The sequence below is a fragment of the Malania oleifera genome, chromosome 6, assembly GCF_029873635.1.
Source record: "Malania oleifera isolate guangnan ecotype guangnan chromosome 6, ASM2987363v1, whole genome shotgun sequence".
In the NCBI taxonomy this organism is placed as follows: domain Eukaryota; kingdom Viridiplantae; phylum Streptophyta; class Magnoliopsida; order Santalales; family Ximeniaceae; genus Malania; species Malania oleifera.
Genome location: NC_080422.1, coordinates 50,875,272 through 50,898,436, shown reverse-complemented (window position 1 = coordinate 50,898,436; position 23,165 = coordinate 50,875,272). Strand labels below are relative to the sequence as shown.

The window sequence follows — 23,165 nt, the reverse complement described above, 5'->3', positions numbered from 1 at the left end:
TGGTGTACATATCCCACCTAGCCTGATTTTGGTGGAGCCTCCATTTATAGAGAGTCAGGACCTTTATCCCTTCAACATAGTATACCTATTCGATGGTACCTAATTAGGTCGAGCCCTCCACTAGTACACGGTATGCTCCTTATATACCTTCTCCTCACATCTTTCCTATAGTGAGTCATCTAGTAGTATAGCATATGAACCTTTACACACTGTTGACAACTTCAGCAATAGCACTTACGATTTTGCTACCACCCTGTTTATACCCTTTATGTCTAACTCAAGTAGATTCCAAGGACGGGGATGCGCCGGTCCTTCCCATATGTTCCTAACCTACATTATTGCCTCAGGCATCTCCCTGTCCACTTCATATGTCTAATGATCCAATACTTCAGCCTAAACATGGTAGAGGTACAGGACAATGATGAGGTAGGAGAGTCGATGGGGATGAGCAGAAAAGAGAGGGGGGATGTAGACGTCAGCCTACATGACAAAAGAGATGACCACCATGTGGCACTTGAGTAGCCATAGTTATATTTCTTTTATGTACTTGAGTATATGATATTGTTTAGTACCTTACTCTCATTTTTATATATTATCTTTTGTGTCTCCTTGTATTACTTCTATATAGTTGTCATGCCTATTTGGGGTTTGCCAATATGTACATGCAATTGTCAAACAATGTCAATAGCTTCATTAATATTATAAATGTCATGATTGGGAAGTACTCCTTGTGGGAGTAATATATTTTGAATAATGAGTAGAAAATATAGTTGATTCTATATAACTTTGTTTCATTGATTATGAATTACATTTGTTTGTATGAAATTTTCTTTTGTAACAGGTCCTATCTAAAATGGGTATATCGGATTTTAAGAGGAAACTCTGCCGAATTTTTTACAGAAAATGGTCATACTTTGAATGTTTAAATTCTAGGTATGAATGTTGTGAAAGAACTTTATGTTTGTTCTGCTATGAACCTTGTCTCCTTTAACATGTGCAATTAGAAATATGTATATCCGATTTTAAGATCTGCCCAACTTTTTACAGACATTGGTCATACTATAAATATTTAAATCCGAGGTATAAATGTTGTGAAAGAACTTTGTGCTTATTTTGCTTTGAAACTTGTCTCCTTTAATAGGCACAGTCAAAAATGGATATATTCGATTTTTAAAGGAGAATTTGCCCGAATTTTTTTAATGATTTGGTCATACTATAAATGTGCATGTTCTAGGTATGAATGTTATAAAATAACTTCATGCTTGTTTTGCTCTAAAAGTTACCTCTTATAACAGGTGCAAATAAAAATAGGCATATCCAATTTTAAGAGGATACTCTACCAAAAATTTTACATAATTTGTTCCTTCTATGGATGTCCATATTCTTATAAAATAATAGTTGCATAATATTTCCACAATGTAAATTTTGAATTAATACCACTTACTACCTATAAGTACCAATTTACGTACAATTTCAATACCCACATCAGCAATGAAGTTATATATAGTGAGCGCTATATTGCAAGTTGTAGCTATTGAAATTAAACTAGGGAGCTCACTCATCAGTCATACAAAATAGCAAAAATATAATTCAACTATAGCTATCCTTGCACTAAATGCTATCATAATACCATCACAATGTAGCAATACAATATTAATAAAAAAGAAGAGATAAAAAGTGAAAATGAATATATATATTTAAAATAGCTAAAATTGGCCTCATGGGCTAGACCTCCATCATGTATGGTTGTGTATACTTTTAATTATTTATCCTAATCAAATTAGGCTAAATAATATATACTTACCACATATATACATCGTATTAATTGGAAAAATTTAATCATAACTTTTTATCCTACAGAATGTATAGTGGGTGGCCGTAGATTAATCACATACATCATAATGTGTGTGTGTGTGTGTGTGTACATATATATAACTAGATGTCCTTAATTTGTATTAAATATATATATTTGACAATGCTTAATTGATTAATTATAAGCCGCCTTAGTTATCTAATTAAGTTGTTCATGGAAACATTTTTGGCATTAATTATATATAGCTTGAAGTAATGATGATAATTTCTAGAACGGTGTAATTCAGCAAGCAAACAATGTTAATACTAAATTGATAATTAGAAAGCAAGAGTTAAGGTTCAAAAGGATGAAGGAGAATTAAAAGATTTGAAATGAAAAGGAAGACAGATGATATGAGAGGATATTGATAAACTCATTTTTTAACTTTTCCAAACTGAAACAAGTAATATAACACTCGGAATATATATAAGAAAAGAAGACATACCAATTCCATGTAACATGTAAATGGTGATACATTATGAATAGTTATGCTTGAACAATAACCAGATAGACAAAAAATACAAGAACAATAACAAAGAGAAGAAGGCCATATTACTTTCGCTAGGGTTCCTACAAAAAAAATAAAAAAATATATAAGCATTAAAGTGGGAAGAAGAAGAGGAAGAAGTCATGCCTCATTAATAAGATTCAAGAAGAGAATTTTGATATGAATAAACCAGTGACTGCTGAATCAGAAAGCCTAAATGTCTACACCTACACTTCAAAACCCTAGAGATTGAAATGGAAATTATGACTAAGTGCCCAATATCAACACCTTATAGACCGGTGTTGCTTGGCGATGACTATAAATTTCGTCTAATTGACTCTTAGTTGCTCAGAGGGCATGCGACATGTCTATCCATCTCTTTGCAACAACGCCTTCCTTTCTCTGTCTTCTTTTAAATACCTCCTCCCCTCTACTGTCCTGCTTCAATGGCAAATCCAGCGATTGCTTCCTTGGCCCTCAATTGTCCATGTTCTTCTCCACTGACCATAAGAAGAGATCATCACTACGAAATCCTAATTAGACAAGGAAGATGAGAGCCCTAATCATTTTCTAGTTACGGTAGAGGAAACCCCTAATAGTTTACCAAAGATACAACCTTTAATTATAAAGAGAAAAAAAATTAAAATCCAACAATGACCCAAATATCTAATTGAAGAATAGAAATTTTTTAGAATTACCTAACAAGGAATTGATTGTAGGTGTCATCAATGAGTGAATTCATCTAAAATAAATGTATTCATGAAGCATTATCTTTAGGGATTGTTAAAGCATCACGTGCAAAACTTCAAAAAAAAAAATGTGAATATAAAGCACAAGCTTTAGGGCTATTAAAGCATTATGTGCATAGACACTAACCTCTAAAGATGGAAAACTTTAAAAAATTAAAAGGCATACTAATTAATATTCTGATGTCTACATGATTCAAGAGTAGATTAGCATCATCATTTTTCATGAACAAACTCGATAGGCATAAGTGAGTAGGGGTGTAATTGATTCCCTTCGATTTGATTTTAGGCTAAATTGAAAACCTAACCGAAAATATCGATTTATCAAAATTGCAAACTAACACTAAGCCAATAGCGTTGATTTTTTAAAAATGTTTTAATATGATTACCTAGTTTAGTTTGGTGTCTAACCGACGACTTAGATGGCAAACAAAAACAAAGGCCCAAACGCCCCCAGGGCATAGCTCAGTTGGCAAGGGCGAATTCCAGAAGTGCCGCTTGACGGTTAGCAGAAATGTCTCCTGGGTTCGATTCCTACGGCGGGCTCCTGTATTTACCCCTCTGTGGTGTGTGTGGGGCCACCGCTACATGGCGTGGGATTAGTCATGACCGGTGCGGCGGACCGAAAAACGGACATCGTTGACGGTTGTAGACACCCAACGATATTCAAAAATAAAAAATAAAAATAAAGGCCCAAACATTTACTCATATATACAGTACAAGCCCAGCATAACTTACTACATATTGCAAGTCTAGCCTACTAATGAGCAGGCCCACAAACCAAGGGGTAATATTTTCCTGGTACTTCATGTGGGGCAAACGTCTCCCCAGTCCCAACTCCAAGCTCCAAGCTCTAATAATTTTAAAGCAAAAGATTTACTAAACATATGAAAATAGAATGTAATAATTTTTAATTAATAAATATGAATATTTACGGAAATGATACATGTGTTTTGGTTTTTGATTTTTTCGGTTCGGTTTATTTCTAAAACAAAAACCAAAAATTGAATTTTAAGAAATTAAATACTAAAATCAAAATACCGAAGCAAAATGTGAACAATTCGGTTTTGGTCCGATTCTCGATTTTTCAATAATATTTGCATACCCTCTGTGTGAGCACCAATTTGATTCAAAAATTTCAATTTTAAACACATAATTATGTAACATAAGTCATTAATCTTATGCCGCTTAATTTTTCAATATGAGACAAATTTAATTGATGTTCATAATCAAGGTTAGAAAGAAAATTTTAACTTAAGATGGTGTATGCGGATGACATGTGAAAATCGCCGGTCCATATAATATTTTTAAGTAAAAAATGCTATACAAAGTAGAGTCCTTGAATTAAAAGGCGTTGGCTCATCTAGCGTTTTTTTCTTAATACACACTAGATCAATTAGTAATTTTCAGTATGCATCAATTTAAGAGAAAAAGTTTAATTCAAACTATTTCTAAATAATTTTAATTAAAAAATATTAAAGTTGGGAAAATACTCTTATTTTATAAGTGTAAAATTGTATTTTCAAAAGATTCTGGTTTGTTTGTAAACACCTACAAACCTGTCTTGTGTTTTGTGGGTACATTGCTTCCATGGTAAGAAGAATATTTAAATTAAATATTTAAATTTCAACTATTCCAGAAATTAAGGGTGGCCCAATATTTTTGGATTGTTTAGATAAAAGAGAATTTTTTGTTCTTAAGAACCAGTTTTTTTCTCGAGGGCATTTTGCAGACAAAACCAATGATTTAGAGGGTCCCGAAAGAAATTTATGGGGGTGGGAGCATTGATTGAATTTTACACTATTTTTCTCAAATTCAGATATGCAAATTTAAGATCTGAATTCATATTTGAAAACATAAATTTAGGGCATTAAATTTAAATTTTTGTAGATTTAGACAAAACTTAATACAATTTGTATTACATTTTATCCAAATGTACAAAAATCCAAATTTAAGAACTAAAATCCAAGCTTTCCAACACAAATCTTACAAGTCAAAGAACAATTGAAGTTAAGTTTTTAATTAAAAGTTTAGTAGTAACCCTAGCTATTATCAAGCAGGCCTTCTTCAGTTCCTGACCAGATTGTAACTGGTTCAGACACAGCATAAGAAAAGAAATCATTATTATGAAGCTTCAATATACTTTCCCAAGTACCTCATTTCCAAAAATATATGCAATCATAAGCAGCTCAGACACCTGAAGAGTACTACTCATTCTAACCAGTTTCATGGACCATAATCTCGAAGAAAACTACTTTGACATGTGAATAACACAGCGCAAACACTTTCCTGCTTGCATGAGATCAAAAGCTTTGTTAATATCCTCAAATGGCAAATTGTGTGTGATGAGCTCATCAATCTGGATTTCCTGTACATAAAGAAAAAAATTATAAACCACAACTTCATTAATAGGAATAAAAAGGCATGATCAATACTGAATTCTCGTCAAATGTTGCAAAAATTTTGATGTGTTATCCTGCGCTCAAAAATATCCAATTAAAATACAAATGTAATGCAACGCACATTGTGTAAATAACCTATAGAATCCGCCAAATTATAAGGCAGAAATGATTAGGAGTGAAAAAGGGAGAATTAGTGGCAAGGTGAAATCGTCTCGTATGTGCCACAAGGTGATTCCTTTACCTACATGTCTATATCTGGGGAAAATTCTCAGCAAATTAGAATTGACATGCAAATAGAATGAGAAAATTCTATACTGCCTTCTTTATTATCTAGATTAACTCATACAAAACTACATGGCAACCTCGGGCAGCAAATGTGCCTATGAAAATGATTTTTCCCGACTATAGCTGTTATTTTTCCTGACTAAAGCTGTTAATGATTTCTATAGAATCAAAAGACCTCATAAATAAAGTTTGGACTAGACTTACAAATGAACTTTGTAAACAATACAGGCGGGCTTAGGAAATGACACGCTTTAACTCAGCAAATTAAGAGGCTTCATTAATAATTACTACAGCAACTGACTATATTAACTCTGCTTGGCTAGCTGCATCATTCACACTTGTAAGAAGAAACTTGCGTATGCGAGAGTGGCTAACTTTAGCAGTTTTACAATTGTCAGGATCTACTTTTTAAAACTCTTCTTCACTCATCCACCAATTCTCTCAAGTTTGCTTCCCTTCCCCCTCGACAAGAATATGATACCATTTCTTTCCTCTGGTCTTGACATTTCTAACTTCAATCACTCATTCGACCCACTCCTTTGAGTAAGTATGCACAATTTCAACCTTTTAAAATTGCCTAAATTTTGGATGTCACCAGTGCAAGTATGAATATCAGAAAAAGCAGTGTAATTATAAATACAAGAAAAAGTAAAGATAAAGATATTTCAAGCCCATTAGGAAGCTCCCCCTCATAAGCCTTTCCCCCAAAATTTGTGCAAAATTCTACAAGGTCCAATCTTCTTAACCATTAGCTTCTGTGAGCAACAGAAAAATATCTTTTTAAGGAACACCATCACCACTCTCCCTCGCTACACTCTGTGTCATCAATGATGATCAGTAGCTTTATAATGTTGGTTCATCTCTAGTACTTTTGGAGACCATCTTCTTAGACTTCAGATTTTTAGCAAATACAATAGCATCATTGCTCATACAGGACAAAATGGACTCATCGACCAAGTCCAAAACCTAATTAGAGCTCCAACCACATACAATTTGGAAAGGACTATTTCCTCAATATGTTGATACTGTTATTATTAGAAGAAAATATGTTATTTTAGTAATTAGGTTGTAAGTGGGGGTATTTTTGTAATTAAGTCTTCTTTATTCTAATTAATATATAAGAGGACAGGTCTGGAGCTATATGCAAGGCTCCAGAAAATAGCCAACTCCTTTTTTCCTCTTGCTCTCTTCATCTCTTCTCCTTTTCTCTTCTCTTCTCTTCTCTACTCCATTTGTAGCTTCTTACAACATGGTATCAGAGTGTTAATCTCCTCTAAATCATATTTATCTGAGCTTTTTTTCGTTTTTTTTTTTTTTTTCTCATCTTCCCCTAATTAGTTCTCAAATCTGATTTTGATTGGTTTGAGTCTTTTAGAGTCACTTTTCCTCTTGGTTTTTCTGTGCAGCATCTTTTACAGAATGCTTTGTGAGTTTGTGGTGGTTTGCAGATGTGAAGCAGTTACTCTATTTTGGATTTGCAGTCGGTGCTGCTCTGCTATCCACCAGTTGGTTGTGACATGATGACAATATTTTAATGCTGTGCATTCGTGATTGCTTCCTTGCTCGCTTGCAATCTTTTATCAGTTGCCAATGGTTTCAATTGGTGTTCAATGACTATTTCTTGTTCTTGCCAGCACTCACTTCTAGTTGCTGCGAGTAATAATGCCTACAGCTGCTTAAGTGCCTGTGGTGCTTCTTGTGATCTGCCTTCTTCTGCATAGTCAAGTAATTCCTCATAGGATTGTAAGTTCAGTTTCATGGTCAGAGCTGCCTCTTGAGGTTCTGGATATTTGAAGTTCTTAAGTGCTGCTCTGTGCCTGTGTGTGCTGCCTGATTTTGCACAGTTGCTGTGTTATGGATTCCCGACGCTGGTGTGTGCTGATTGTAGTGTATAGAGGGTGGTTTTAATGGTTCTATAGACCTTCAGCCGAGATAAAAACCATCAAATTGGTTGGATCCTCCGACTACCTATTGTCGTCTCAGGCAGTTCGTGTGTATATTAATGCAAAAGGAGACCAAGTATTTGTTGCATTCTCCTCCATCTCCAAACTCTTAAGGATTATGAAGATTGGATGGAAGAGAATGACCAATGACATATGCTTGGGTGGTTGTGGAATAGCATGGAGCCATGAATTGCTAGGAACATGGTGTTTCATAGAACAGAGAAGGCTGTACAGGATATCTTCGTGAAAATTCCTCACAAGATAAAAATGATACCAGTGTTTTTGACCTATATGAGAAGCTTTTCAAATATAACCAAGTAGGTAGGTCCATTAGTGAGTACTATAGCACTTAAAAGAGTATGTGGAAGGAACTCAACATCTATAAATCAGTTAACCCCGACATAGAGATGATTAAAAGACAAAGGACAGTTTTTGGCTGCCAAGTTTTTGTTTGGGTTGTCTTGAGCTTCAACCCATCTGTGATCCGAATCTTGTCAGTGAATCCATACCATACATGAATAATGCATGTGCTAGAATCCAATGGAAAGATGACTATTAATCTTCTTCTCAAGCTTTTTCCCATGATAGTTCAGCCATGGTTAAGCACTGCCTCCAACCATGGTATGGGAAGTGTTAAGAGGATGAGGACGGGTTTTGAAAGAAAATGTGGCAGAGGTAGCATATTGTCAATGCCAGCCACCAGGGCCAGGCCAGCCAACGAGAGATGGACCACATGACAAACCTAAAAGAAAAGGGTGGCTAGTTTTCAAATGCAAGCACAAGAAGTTGCCACTTTATTGTTAAGAAAAATACAAGTAAAAATAAAGAGAAAACCTATAGGAAAGAGATTTTTGGGTTTGATAGTGCATTTGCGCATAGCACCCCTAACGGCACCCCTTCAGAGAATGGTTACTGCATTTACATGCGTTTGTGTTTCTCTCTCTCGTTTTTGAAAAAGGGATGCTTTGTGAGACCTTCACAGAGGACTAAATCTCACAAAGATCTCAGTAATCTTTCCTTTGTTTTTTGAAAACAAATTTGGGTTTACTTTACAAAAAAAAAAAAAAAAACATTTTTTGTGTTTTTAGACTAAACTTCCACTTTTGGTGTAGGCTGTCTACATACCCAGTAATCGGGATCAATTCTACAAGTTCTTCGGAAGTTTTTATTTTCAAAAATGAATCCTCTATGTGAAAAATCTAATTTTAAGAGAATAGCAGAAAATTTTGAGGAAAAACTAAATTTTGGAAAAATTAAAGCAATTATTTTCATTTTTGAGAAAAGGACTTATATTTTTTATTTGAAAATAAATCAATTTTTTCAAGAAAATCTAATTTTTGAAAATCGAGGATTTATTTTCATTATCTAAAGAGAAAAATGGTTTTATATTTTGGAAGATAAATCATTTTCAAGAAAATCCAAGTTTGAAAATTAGGGGATTTATTTTCATCTTTAAGAGAAACAACGCTTTTATTTTGAAAAAGAAAAAAATCAAATTTGGGAAAATCCAATTTTGGAAGACCGGGGATCTATTTTCATTTTTTAAGAGAAAAATAGTTTTATTTTGAAAAATAAATCAATTTTAGGAAAATTCAATTTTGGCAAACTAGGGATTTATTTTCATTTTTTAACAGAAGAAAAGGGCTTTTATCTAGGAAAAGAAATCATATCGGGAAAATCCAATTTTGGAAAACCAAGAATTTATTTTCATTTTTTTAAAGAAAAAAAAGGACTTTGGTTTTCTTCTCTCTCTTTTTGTATTTTTTTTTAAAAATTCGTGGAGCCTATACAAGGAAATTAATCTCATGAAGGTCACCCTACTTCCGCCCGTTTTTCCTTTTTTATTTTATTTTTTCATGTATTTTTCATTTAAGAAAAGAAACCAAATTAATGACATACATATACACTATCATACAACAACACCAACAAAACCAAGCCTTTAGTCCCACTAGGTGGGGTCAACTATTTGAAACTTTTTCCGCCAATTTATGCAATCATGGACCATTTCTTTTGACAAATTCATAACTATTAAATCCTTACTATCTCATTTTAAATTATTTTAGGTCTACCCCTACTCCTTTTACTACCCCCCATAGTCACTAACTCACTCTTCATCACTATGTGGTCTACGTTGTAAGTATCCATACTATCTGAGTCGTCCCTCCCTTATCTTATCTTTTATAAGAGCTATACCTAACTTACCGCAAATATGTTCATTCCTTAATTTATCTTTCAATGTTATACAACTCATCCATCTAAGCATTCTCATCTCGGCAACTTTTACTTTTTGGATATTTTGTTTCTTTATTGCCCAACATTCTAATCCATATAGCATAGTTGGTCTTATAGTCATCTTATAAAACTTCTCTTTTAATTTTAAGGGTATTCTATGATCACAAGGCACACTTGAAGCACTTCTCCATTTTACCCAACCTGTTTTAACTTTATGCATTACATCATCTTCAATTTCTCCTCCAACTTGCATAATAGATCCAACATATCGAAATCCACAAGTGCTATTTATTTCTTCATCAAGTTTAACTTTGTCTCCAATATTCCTCCTACCATTACAGAAATTACATTTCATATATTCTGTCTATTATACTTATCCTAAAGCCTCTAGATTCCAAAACTTCTTTACATAATTCTAACTAAGTCTCTACTCCGCCCCTAGTTTCATCGATCAATACAATATCTTCTACAAACAACATACATCACGGAACCTCATTTTCAATACTGTTAGTCAGTTGGTCCATCACCAAAGCAAAAAGATAAGGGCTCAAAGTAGATCCTTGATGTACACCTATGGTGATTGGAAATTCTCTAGTTTCTCCATCTATAGTCCTTACACTAGCCATTACTCCATTGTATATATTCTTAACGACATCAATATACCTACTACGTATATCCTTTCTTTCTAACACCCATCATAGAACTTCCCTAGGTACCCTAACATATGCTTCCTCTAGGTCAATAAATACCATATGCAAGTCCCTCTTCTTTTTCTTAAACTTTTCCATTAATCTTCTTAAAAGATATATAGCTTCAATAGAAGATCTCCCAAGTATAAAACCAAATTGATTTTCTGAGGCCATTGTTTCTACCCTTAATATTTGTTCAACTACCCTTTCCCATAGTTTCTTCATATGACTCATAAGTTTAATTTCACGATAGTTATTACAATTTTGAATATCTCCTTTATTTTTATATATAGGCATTAAAGTACTTTTCCTTAATTCATCTGGCATTTTCTTAGTTTTTATAATTGTATTAAATAAATTAGTTAACCATATATATCCGTTATCACCTAAGCATTTCCAAACTTCAATTGGGATGTTATCCGGTCCAATAGTTTTCCCATTTTTCATCTCTTTTAGTGCAAACTTGACTTCATTAACTCTAATTTTGCAAATAAATCTCATATGTTTAGTTTTTTCCGCATTTGTCAAATCTAAGTTTAAGCCTTCTATTTGGTTTTCATTAAACTTACTAAAGTAACTTCGCCATCTTTCTTTTATGTCTTCGTCCTTAACCAAAACAATATCATCCTCATTTTTTAAACATTTTACATTTCCTAAGTCCTTACTCTTCTTTTCTCTAACTTTAACAAGTTTAAATATATCTTTTTCCCCTTCTTTGTATCTAATCTATCCTACAAACTAATAAAAGATTTATATTTAGCTTCACTAACAACCTTTTTTGTATCTTTTCTCACCTCTTTATTCTTTTGAAAATTATCCATGTTTCAATATTTTTGCCACGTATTATACCAAATTCTTTTTGTCTTCACGGTTTTTTGGACATCTTTATCCCACCACCAACTTTCTTTGCTATTCAAAAATCTTCTCCTTGATTGACCTAAAATTTACTCCAAAAAGTATTTGTATCTATCCCATCCTCTATAGTCTAATCCCCATCTTTGACAATTTTATTTTTAAATTTTATTATATTTTCTCCTTTTAGGTTCCACCATCTAGTTCTCTGACACTGACTTATTTTATCCTTTTTCTTCCATTTTTTTAATACATATATCTAACACTAAAACTTTATGTTGTGTGTTAGGCATTCACCTAGAATAACTTTACAATCCTTGCATGATAAACGATCTACTCTCCTAGTTAAAAAGAAATCTATTTGATTTCTATTTTGTCCACTTTTAAAGGTTATTAAGTGTTCTTCTCTCTTCTTAAAGCAAGTATTCATTACACTAAAATCATATAGCATAATGAAGTCTAAGATCATCTCCCCATGCTCATTTTTGTCTCCATATCCATATCCTCTACGTATCCTCTCATAACTTTTATCATCCCTTCCAACGTGTCCACTTAGATCTCCTCCTATAAATATTTTCTCAGTCCCTAGTATGGCTAGTATAATACCATCCATATCTTCCCAAAATTGTCTCTTAAAATTTTCTACTAAACCTACTTGAGGACCATAAGCACTAATGATATTTATTATCTCTTGGCCTAATATCATCTTGATTTTTATAATTATATCCCCTACTCTGTTTATGTCAACAACGCTATCTTTATGTTTTTGTCTATAGTAATTCATATTTCATTCTTATGTTTTTCTTTTCTAGTGTACCAAAGTTTAAATCCTAATTTGTCAATTTCTCTAACTTTCTCCCCCACCCACTTAGTTTCTTGAAGGAAAATTATATTAATTTTTCGTCTAATCATTGAGTCCATAATTTCCATGCTTTTACCCTTAAGTGTCCCTATATTTCAAGTTCTAACCTAATCCTAGTTTCCTAAACTAACTTCTTTACCTGCCCACGTCCAAAATGATGCAAGAACCCTTGCATATTTGACACCGTGCCCAAGCACCAACACGGCTTGTCGCTTTGGGGCGATGACCTAGCCTAACCTCGCCCACTTTTTGCTAAAGCCGGGTGGTACAACTGCAACGCGTCGCTCGTAAAGGGATGCCCTAACAAATATTCAGTAAGGATTCATATCATAGTGATCTAAAAAATTTTATGCTGGCTATCAACTTACCTAACGCAACCCTTGCATCACAGGCGGCGGAGTTATATACACTATCATGCACACACTAATTCACTAATATGCAAACAAATTACTATACAAGACAATATGCACACAATGACATATATGTATACACATACATATATGTACATTTATACATGTATGTAAATAAAGAGTGTAACACATATATGCAAACATATATTAATGTACATATAATATAATGTGCTACAATGATATACAAATATATATGTACCATAATGCACAAACACATAAATATATATAAGCAAATATATACTAATATATACATATGATAATATGATATACAAATGTATATTAACATATATATGCAAATATATATATGAACATATCTATGCAAATAGATACTAAAATAAATGTACAATAATGCACAACATATATTAATATACATAAGCAAATATATATTAACACATATATGCAAAGATTTACTAATATATATATATATATATAAAAGCAAATATAAGCCAACATATACCTAATGAAGTTCAGATATACATACTAACATATGTATGTAAATATATGTTAATATATAGTATAATAATGCACAAATATATTGATATATATAAGCAAATATATATTATTATGTACATAATAATATGCAAATATACATATTAGCATATATATGCAAATTAATGTGTGTGTATATATATACCATAGTGCATAAATATTTTAAGAGAGAGAGTGAGACAAGGAGAGAGAGAGAGAGAGAGAGAGAGAGAGAGAAAAGGAGAGAAAATATGGGAGAGAGAGAAAGAGAGAGATTAATCAAGAAGGAAAATGCCTTCCCCCCAGTTCGTGTTTGCCAAATATCCCCCACCCTGTGAGTTTTTATAGAGAGAGAGAGAGGTTTGGGGCAGTTATTGAGGGATGAGGGAGGTTGATTGAAGGTATTGGGAAGTTGAATGGATGAGGGGAAGGTAGTTTGGGAGGTTGCCGCCAAAAAAAGATGGAGTTCAGTGCGTTTTAGGCAGCCAAGCAAGTGGGGAGGAGGAGATAACTAGGGCTCCAAAAGACATAACTTTGGGCCCTAGTTAAAAAAAAATGAATTTAAAAAGCAATTAAACTGCGTCGTTTGAATAAGTGGGGTGAGTGCATGCACACATAGGCACGCCTTTCTTAATTAAAAATCAACACCAAAAAACAATGTCATTTTGGCACGAATGCCTCCACATGTGCATGTGAGCGGCCACGTGTGCATCCCCTCCCATGTTGACCATTAACTCCAAATGGAGCCATTTTGACCAAGCACATGTTTGCACATGCCTAGGTGATTTTTTTTAAATCATTTAATTAATTAATTTTTTCATTTTTGATTTTTTTTAATTAACCAAAATGAAGAAAATCATTAATAGAGGCTTAGGAAAAATATTCAAAAATTTCTTTAAATTCCAAAAATGGTAGAAAATTGCAAAATAAGGAGGAAAATCCCAAAGACGGAGATTTTCGTGTACAAATTCAAAATTCTCGTAGATCACTCTTGAGTATTTTGGGCTCTCTCAAGTCATCCGAAATATTCAAAATTGATCAAAAAGGAATGGAAATGCCCCAAATAGATAAAGAAGAGGGTTTTCTAGATTTTCATAAAAAAGCCCGAAACTCCCCCTAGATGACTCCTAACCATTTTGGATCGTCTCATATCACTTGAAATGGTCAAAATTGGTCAAAAATGAGCAAATATGTCCCAAATGGACAAAAAGAAAGAAAGAACTAGGATTTTAGTTGCCCTTAGTTCTTGATGTGTGGTTCTTAGTTCTTGATGTGTGGTTCAATCACTCGATTTTAATTGTTTGATCAAAAATGAGTATCAACACAGTAGGACGAGTAGTTTGTCGTGTGAATTCTCTCATTTGCACGCATTGTTGCTAGGAACTCATATTGTTGATAGTTGTTGGGATCTCCTTAGGAAATTGACTTGGGAAAATAAGTCCCTTGCCAAGGATGATTCCACTACTAAGATCTCAAGTGCACCTTGCCACTTCACAAAGGAGTTAAGTACACCATCTACCGTGTACCAAAGGAGTATAACAATCTTGTCCACATGGTTCAACAACTACAAACTCAGTCTTCTACATCTACTGCTACTACAGCCCATTCAAGTACAATTGGGCTACTTGCCCCTTCATCCTCTTCACCTCGGTTATTAACTCTGGGGCCTCCTCCCATATAACAAGTAGACTTAATTTATTCAATCCTTGAAACCCACTACTTTACACCCTAAAGTTACTCTTCTCGACGATTCAGTTACACCAATTTCTAGTTGTGGCAATACTCTGTCATATCCTTCTATGTCTCTTTCCTCTATCGTATATGTGCCTAAATTTCCCTTAAACGTGTTATCAGTTAGTCATTTAACTAAATATCATAACAATTCTATGACTTTCTTTCCTTCTCATTGTGTCATTCAGGATTTCTAAACAAAGAAGAAGATATGGCTTAAAAAAGCAACTTGTACTATCCCAATGGTGGTGAAAGTAGATTCATTTCTTAACTTGCCGCTTCCTTAATTTCAACTCATGATGTTTCTCTTGAGAAATAGCACTCTTTTCGGTCATCCATCCTTTTAAAATCTACAAGAATTTTTTTCCCATGTTCAGGTTTGTTTCTTGTTTTGCAAATTCTATGTGTCGATCGGAGAAGCATGGGAGGACATCTTTTCCATCGAGAATCGAGTTTGTAGTAAATCATTGTCTTCTTTTATTCATTCAGATATTTGGGTCCATGTAAAGGAGAATATGACTTGTCAACAATTTTTTGTGTACTTTGTGGATGATTTTTCATGTATAACCTGGAGCTTAGGCACAACTCACCATGTGACCTTCACAGGTTCGAGGCGTGGAAACAGTCTCTTGCAAAAATGCAAGGCTGCGTACTATAGACCCATTGTGGTTCGCCCATTTCCCAGACCCCACATACACAGGAGCTTTATGCACTGGGCTCCCCTTTTTTTTTTTTTTTCCAAACCTAAATCTATTTGTTAAAAGACAAGTATGAATTTTTGAATGTGTTGTCTCAATTTAACATTGGTATACAAATTCTTCGATCTTATACTGCACTTGAATTTGTTCAAAATGAGCTTCAATCTTTTAGGTTGTCCAAAAGGAATATTCATCAAACATCATGTTTATACCCCTCAATAGAATAGAGTAGCTAAAAGAAAAAAGTAGACATTTACTTGACCTCCTTTATATGCATGTTCCTAAAACCACTTGTGCTCTTCTTACAACTTGCTTTTTGCTCAACAGGCTGCCCCGCAGTGTTATAGGAGGACAAATTCCCATCTCTATCGTGTACCCATAAACATTCATGTTCTCTGGTGTACCTCATGTCTTTTGATGCACACGTTTTGTTTACATACTAGTTAGGATAAATTCTCTCCTCGTGCTATTAAATGTGTTAGAACTCAGAAAGGTTATAGATGTTATAATCTCCACACTTACAAGAAATATGTTAGTGCACACGCCACCTTTTTGAGTGGACCCCTTATTTGTCCATTAACAACTTATGATCACCCCTCATGTGTTAATCCTCCTATTCCCATCATTGTTCCTCTTTAGAAATCTTCTCTCGTTACAAATAACAATTATTAACCCAGAAAAATAAGTGAGGGTTTATGTATGACAAAAAGCAAGCATAGACATCATTATCACCAAGCAACCAACTCTTTTTCTAATTGCTGTTTTTATTTTTGGTACTATAGATGCATCCCAATATGACTTGGATTTGCTTATTGCTTATCAAAAAAGTACTCGAATATTTTTCTCAACATTCCTTAGTTTCTTATCCTACAACTCATTATGTTTCATTTCTTCACCTTTCTAGTCCTATGTGTTGTTTCGCTTCGTCTATTTCCTTTGTTTTCATCCCTTCCTCACATTTTGAAGCACTTGCAAATCCTAGGTGGAAGCATGCAATGGATATAGAAATGGATGCATCGACCACTCAAGGTACATGGGACTTGGTGGATGGTAAGGAGTTGATTGTTGGGTCTACGCCATCAAATTGAACAACTTAAGGCTCAGTTTGATAGCCAAGGGGTACACCCAAACCTAGGGAATCGATTATTTTGAGACCTCTCATGTTGCTCAACTAAATTCTATTCGTGCATTGATCTTGTTGGGTAGTTAATTTTGATTGACCCTTATACCAGTTGAATGTGAAGAATGCCTTCTTGTATAGAGATTTGCAGGAAGAGGTAAACATGGAGCAACCTCCAAGGTAAGTTACTCAAGGGGGAGGGGGCAGTAAAGTATATAAGTTGCATAAGGCCATTTATTTATTTATTTTTAATAGAAAAAGAAGGTATAATAAAGAAAAGGATAAGGAATTACACAAAAGGGAGGAAAAGAAATCCTTCCAAACAATGGAAAGAAACAAAAGAAATAAAAACATTGCATCAAAGCCCTTCTCCAATCCCTTTGGAGATTTGATAATAACATCCCTTAAAAAAAAACCAAAGAAAGAGCTCAAAAAAACGACTCTATCCCAAAGGAAATGCACAGAATTTATTTTTCCATTGAAGGCCTATGTGTTCCTTTCGATCCACAAAGTCTAGAGAATGCCAAACGCTGCACATCTCTATAAAACTTTTCCTTTCTTACTCCTCTCAAAACCTCTGTAGCGAACCATTAGGAAAACTTCCACGTTTGCAGTAAGCACCAAAGCCTCTTCAAAGACTAAGAAAAGAAAAACCAACATCTGCCTAGCTACCCTATAATGCAAAAACAAAAGATCACTTGCCTTGCTGGCTTCCAAACACATTACACAGATATTCAAACTTATGGCCTCGTAAAGTCAAGCGTGCACATAAAAGCCCTGATCTTATAAGAATCTATGCAGTTTAGTACCATAAGGCCATTTATGGTCTTAGGCAATCTTCTCAAGCCTAGTTTCACAAGCTTGGTCTCTAAATTCATCTGCATTTAGATAACTTGGATTATTTTGAATGGCTAAATTTACTTACACATCGAGAGTTGGATTGATGCATTTGAGCTTTACTCTAAAAACTTCCTATTACTTAGAAGTAAATTAATTAATTGAGCATTCTATTTATTGGACTAGTTTAAAACTCATAAGTTGGACAAGAGATTTATTGTTTTAAGTTTTATTTTTTTTTTAAGGTAGTAGTAGTTTATTTTATTTTATTTTATTTTTTTGTTCATTTATTTTTATTTTTACTGTAGTCATTGCTATTTTCTTTTGACAGCATGATGATGTTTGTGGGTATCATCTCTGCAAGCCCTCACGAGACTATAACTCATCCACTAAGGGGAACCTAGGGGATTAAAGGCTAGTTGCATGCACTAAATGCAATCGTGTTTCCCAATGAAAGGGCTTTATTTTCCAATTTTGTACTTCATTTGAAGTTTTCTTTAAAATTATTTTGATTGCTAGGGACTAGCAATGTGCAAGTTGGGGGGTGTGATTAGTACATAAGATTGCATATTTATGAACATTTATACGCCATCTTAGTGCACATAAATAAGTTAAATCATCTACGTAACATGCATATAGAAATTATTGTGTGATATTTGTGATTTGTAGGTAAACTCCAATAAATAATTGATTAGCCCTTGTATGGAGTATGGAATGGCTGCAAAGACTTTAAAGATTCAAAGTACTTATTTGTGAAGTGAGGAAGGATGTTTGGAAGAATTGAATAACATCCAAGAGTGCTTTAATTCGGGCCAATTGAAGTAATGTAGCAGTTTTGCGCAGCTTTGGTAAATCAGTCATTACTTTTGACTCGGTTATCCAATTTATGCAAACTTGGTCTCATTTCAAAGAAGACTTCAAGCCCTACAAATTTACATTTCACGAGGAAGTTCAAATTACAATGTTTAGCCGTCCAAACTTGAGCTGGAAGAAAGGTGATGGGATTAAACAATAAATTTCAACAACACAAGGAGTGCAACTACCATTTTGGTTGGTGAAGAAGTGCAACTACCGTTTTGGTAGGTGGAGGTGTTCGTGGTAGGTATAGGAGTGTAACTAATAAATTTTGTTAGGTTTAAGAGTGGAGGTAGTAGTTTTTGAACCTATAAATAAGAGGCTTGTGTTAGCCTTAAAGGGGGGTGGAAGAGCTACCTCATTTTCTTGTATTCTCTCTCTCATTTCCTTGTAAACATTTAGAAGTGTTTAATTTAAGTATTTCTTCTTTTCATTCTAATGGCCAACTAAATTTCAAGTTAGGCTAAGGGTGGAGTCCTACATCCCATTATTGGTAATTCTCATCCCTTCTTCAAGTACTTTATGTTTAAAATTGATTAATATTCAATGATCTTTTTCTAAAAACTTTTGGTTTTGTAAACTTCTTAATTGATTGCAGACAAGTTAAATCTTGCCACAACCAATGCTTTTTGTTCTTACATTCTAAAAGTTTGCTAAAATATTTTCATTTGACATTAATTAACAATTTTTGTCAAACCTATGCATTTGAAGTGATATATCTTTCGATCAAGTTCAAAAGATATATTGATGTTGGTTGAGTTACAAAGATGAGATTTGATTACCATTAATGAGATTAGGATGAAATATAAAGCTTAGCCCTTTAATTAAATTGTGATAATCAAGTGACAGTTGTATTCATTAAAATCAATCTCCACACGTCTCACTCTGAATTATTTTGTGACGTATGAACTCTTAAACTTCCCAATTGAATCTCTGTGGAAATGACCTTGGGACTCCAAGATTTACTATGCTTGACAATGGAATTTTCTTACGCTTGGGAACCAGACAATGATGAACAAAATAAAACAACAAGCATTTTTGGCGCCATTGTCAAGGATTCTGTGTAAGTTTGGAGAAAAAAAAAAGTGCATAATACTATATATATATATATATGTATATACCATGGCTGGTTTTTCTACCGCCTACTTGTACTAACTATTATATATTGATTTACCTTTTTTTTTTGTACATTTATTTGTATTTACATTCCTTGTTTTCCATGGACGGTTGCACCGCCTGAACTGTTTATATTAACTTGTTGTAACATTTTCTTTCTTTTGCAGGAACTAATTATTTTTCCTTCATTTTCTTGAATTTTGTTATCATAGTGTATGTCGAGTTAGGTTCGCGACGGAACTAATAGGCTAGTTAGGGAGTGGCCTTTAGAATTCTCGGAAGAGCCCATCCAAGCACCTCCATCCATAAATTTCCAAAGAGTACCCTCATCCTCTAGAGGACCAATGACGTTGGAATCCTAAAATAACCAAGAACTTCCACATGAGAGGGATGGAAATGGAGGCCCAATTCATTCTCCCAAGAATGCTCCACCCCAATGTGGAGAAGTCAACCCTTTATTCGCTCAAGTTAATCAAGGGGGTGACAACAACCAACCCTTTCACCAAGGTTAAGTGGGGCAACTGCCTTTCTTTGGAAATCAACGCAATATGCAAGACCAAGAAGAAATGGGGGCACAATAATTTCAAAATTTTCAAAACTTTCAAAATGCCCCAAATTAACAAAAATGTCCCTAATGTTCCTGTCATTCAACATGCAAGAACATTAGGAGATTATTTCAATCCTCCAAGGTCTAGTGAGCCCTCTTGTATTCGTTTACCAATGCAAGCTCGCCACTTTGTGTTGAAACCTGAAATGATTAAGATGGTGCCCACATTTCATGGGATGGATTCAGAATCCCCTTATTTACATCTAAAGGTATTTGAAGAGGTTTGATCAACTCTTACTAATTTCGTTGTCCCTGAAAATACGTTTAAACTTAAGCTTTTCCCTTTTTCTTTAAAGGATAAAGTTAAGTCATGGTTATACTCCCTTAAACCTCATTCTATTACATCTTGGGAAGAAATGCAAAGAGACTTCTTGAAGAAGTTTTTTCCCACACAAAAAACCATTGATTTGACCAAACAAATTCATTTTTTTTTTGAAAAATGTAATGAAGAATTTCATCAAGTGTGGGATTGCTTCAAGGAGTTTTTACAAACCATTCCATATCATGGTCTAGATACTTGGCAAATAGTGAACTTTTTCATGCAAGGGTTTTCGCCTAAGAATCGCCAGTATATAGACTTGATGTGCAATGGCGAGTTTTTAAACAAATCACCTGAGGATGCATTAGATTACTTTGATGTTTTGGCGGAAGGAGCGCAAAATTGGGCACTTCTCAATCCGTTGGAACATCGAGGCACCCTAGTATCCAGTGTGGAGGAGGGATATACCAACTCAAAGAAAAGAACAATGTGCTAGTTAAGATTGCAAACCTCACAAGGCAAATGAAGGCTTTGTAAATGAAAAAGGTAAACGAGGTTACCACTGGACCTAGATTGGAAAAGGTTTGAGCAATTTGTGAGACCCAAGAACACTCGACTAGTGAGTGCCCCACCATTCCCTCTCTGAAGGAAGTGATTAGTGGTCAGGCAAGTGTAATTCTTGGAATCAATTCAAAAGACCCTTCAACAATCCATACTCTGAAACTTGCAACAAAGGGTGTTCAAATCACCCTAACTTTAGTTGGAGGAATCAAGAGGTGGCTAATCCTTCATTTCCTGCTCAAAGTTTCAATCACTGCCTCACAAAATTTTCAAGGGGAGGCCAATTCCATCAAAGTCAAGGTTCTCCAGGGTATGTTCAAAATCATCCTCAAGCATATGCCCCTCCAGGGCAACAAAATGTTCCACCATACCACACCCCCCATAAGAGAAGTCTAGAGGATCAAATGCAACAGTTCATAGCCCAAACGAATCAATCAATTTCTCAAATCACTCAATCTATTGGGGACATGAAAGCTCAAATTACTAAGTTGAACACCGCTGTTGTGGTACTTCAACAAGAAAAAGGTAAATTTCCATCTCAACCCCAAGCTAATCCAGTGGGTCAACATAGTATTGCGAGTACTACTGACTCTGAGGTGACTATGGAGCATGCTAAATCCATTACTCTTAGAAGTAACAAGAAAGTTGAAAGAAAAACGCCACAAAAAGAGATTTCAAAAAGAAATGATGAAGGCTCTTCAAGCAATGTTTTCAAAGAGCCTATTCATATATCTAAGAGTAATGAGGTCACGCAAGAGCCCCAAGAGATTGAGGGGGTGAGAAAGTTGTTGCAAAAGATCAAATAGTCATCCCTTACCCACAGAGACTCAAGGCTCCTTAAAAGGAAATGTGTAATGCTGAAATGCTTGAATTGTTCCAACTAGTGAAGGTAAACATACCTTTGCTTGATGCCATAAAGCAAGTGCCTGCATATGCTAAATTTTTATAGGATCTGTGCACTGTGAAGCGTAAGCATAACGTGCATAGCAAAGTCCGTTTGGCTAGACAAGTGAGCTCAATTTTGAATGCAACTACACCTCCCAAATACAAAGACCCTGGGAGCCAAGCCATTTCCATAGTGATAGGGGAATTCAAATTCGAGAGTGCGTTGCTTGATTTGGGGGCGAGTGTGAATCTTCTCCCCTACTTGGTGTATGAACAACTTGGGTGGGGAGAGTTGAAGCCACCAAAGATGACTTTAGAATTGGCAAATAGAAGTATTAGAATCCCTAAGGGAGTCGTAGAGGATGTTTTAGTTCAAGTGGATCAATTCTTTTACCCTGTTGATTTTGTGAAACTGGATACTCAACAAGTGGTGACCAAAAATTCTCACATCCCCATTATCCTTGGTTAACAATTCCTTGCTACGAGCAATGCTAACATCCAATGCAGGAATGGTTTGATGATAATCTCATTTAGGAACATGACTGCTAAACATAACATTTTTAATGTCATGAAGCAAGTTGGGGATGATGGTGATGTGTTTGAAACTAATAGCATTGATGTTATTTTGCAAGAACAATTGGTTACTTTCTCTTGTGAAGACCCTCTTGAAGCATGTCTGGTGAAAGTTGTAGAAGATGACTGTGTTGAGAACCCCGAAGCAGAGCACTTCCGCTCTTTTCTTAATATAGTTGGGGTCTTTGAAGTTCATGGTTGGACTCCGAAATTTGAGGAGTTAACTCCTTTTGAGACTAAAATTTTACCATCTCATGTTCAACCACTCAAGCCAATAGGTGACCCAATGAGATATGACTGAAACTTGTCCAGTGCAAAAACTATTGCTAGTAACTATTTTTCTGTAGTGGTGTAATTCATTTGTGCATCATTGAGAGTTCTACTAGCATAGTACACCATGCAAGGCTTATTACCTCTCCTCTACCCTAACACCGCCCCAATGGCATAATCACTTGCATTGCACATAAGTTCAAAAGGCATGTTCCAATTTGGTGGTTGTAATATAGGAGGAGAAATTAACATTTTTTTCAGTTTTGAAAAGTCGCTTCACATGCATTTGTCCATTCGAATGGAACATCCTTAGCAAGAAGGTTGCACAAAGGACGTGCAATGGCATTGAAATCTTTTATAAACCTTCTATAAATACCCGCGTGTCCGAGGAAGGACCGTACATCCTTGATGCAAGTTGGTGTAGG

The 23,165-nt window shown here is 34.7% G+C and overlaps 1 protein-coding gene across 2 annotated transcripts in view; it reads right to left on the bottom strand.

Annotated features, from left to right (window-relative positions):
* Window positions 1–5,191: 5,191 nt before the first annotated feature.
* LOC131157837 (alcohol dehydrogenase-like 6) overlaps window positions 5,192–23,165 on the bottom strand; it is a 56,375-nt gene continuing 38,401 nt past the window's right edge. The window contains exon 10 of one of the 2 annotated variants that reach the window (XM_058112244.1): window positions 5,192–5,453. In XM_058112244.1, coding sequence (XP_057968227.1) covers window positions 5,337–5,453 — 117 coding nt within the window. In that variant the 3' untranslated portion in view covers window positions 5,192–5,336. The remainder of the gene's footprint in view (window positions 5,454–23,165) is intronic. The other variant, XM_058112245.1, reaches the window with a different exon arrangement.